At 47.4% G+C, this 230-nt stretch overlaps 1 protein-coding gene across 1 annotated transcript in view; it reads right to left on the bottom strand.

Annotated features, from left to right (window-relative positions):
• LOC119592891 (protein TsetseEP-like) overlaps positions 1-165 on the bottom strand; it is an 893-nt gene extending 728 nt beyond the window's left edge. The window contains exon 1 of the mRNA XM_037941786.1: positions 68-165. Within this exon, the coding sequence (XP_037797714.1) occupies positions 68-165 (98 nt within the window). The remainder of the gene's footprint in view (positions 1-67) is intronic.
• Between the last annotated feature and the right edge of the window lie 65 nt (positions 166-230).

Here is a 230-nt window from a genome sequence, read left to right as displayed (position 1 = left end):
GGATCTTCACTGCGCGGTGATTCGTATTTCTCAATTTCCCAATCCCAGTCCTCATTTCCAATCACACACTGTCGTGACATCTACTCGCCTCTTCCTCAAGTCAGTTCTAAAGGACGTAGGGCGCAGTGTATTCTTTTGAACTGGGCTTGTGCGCGATAATGTCATTAACTGTGTAATTAGCATTAGCCTGTCATACACGAACGACAGGGAGGAGATGTGACACCGCTAGG

The sequence above is a fragment of the Penaeus monodon genome, chromosome 31 (genome assembly GCF_015228065.2).
Source record: "Penaeus monodon isolate SGIC_2016 chromosome 31, NSTDA_Pmon_1, whole genome shotgun sequence".
Classification (NCBI taxonomy): Eukaryota; Metazoa; Arthropoda; class Malacostraca; order Decapoda; family Penaeidae; genus Penaeus; species Penaeus monodon.
This window is presented reverse-complemented; position numbering and strand designations above follow the sequence as displayed.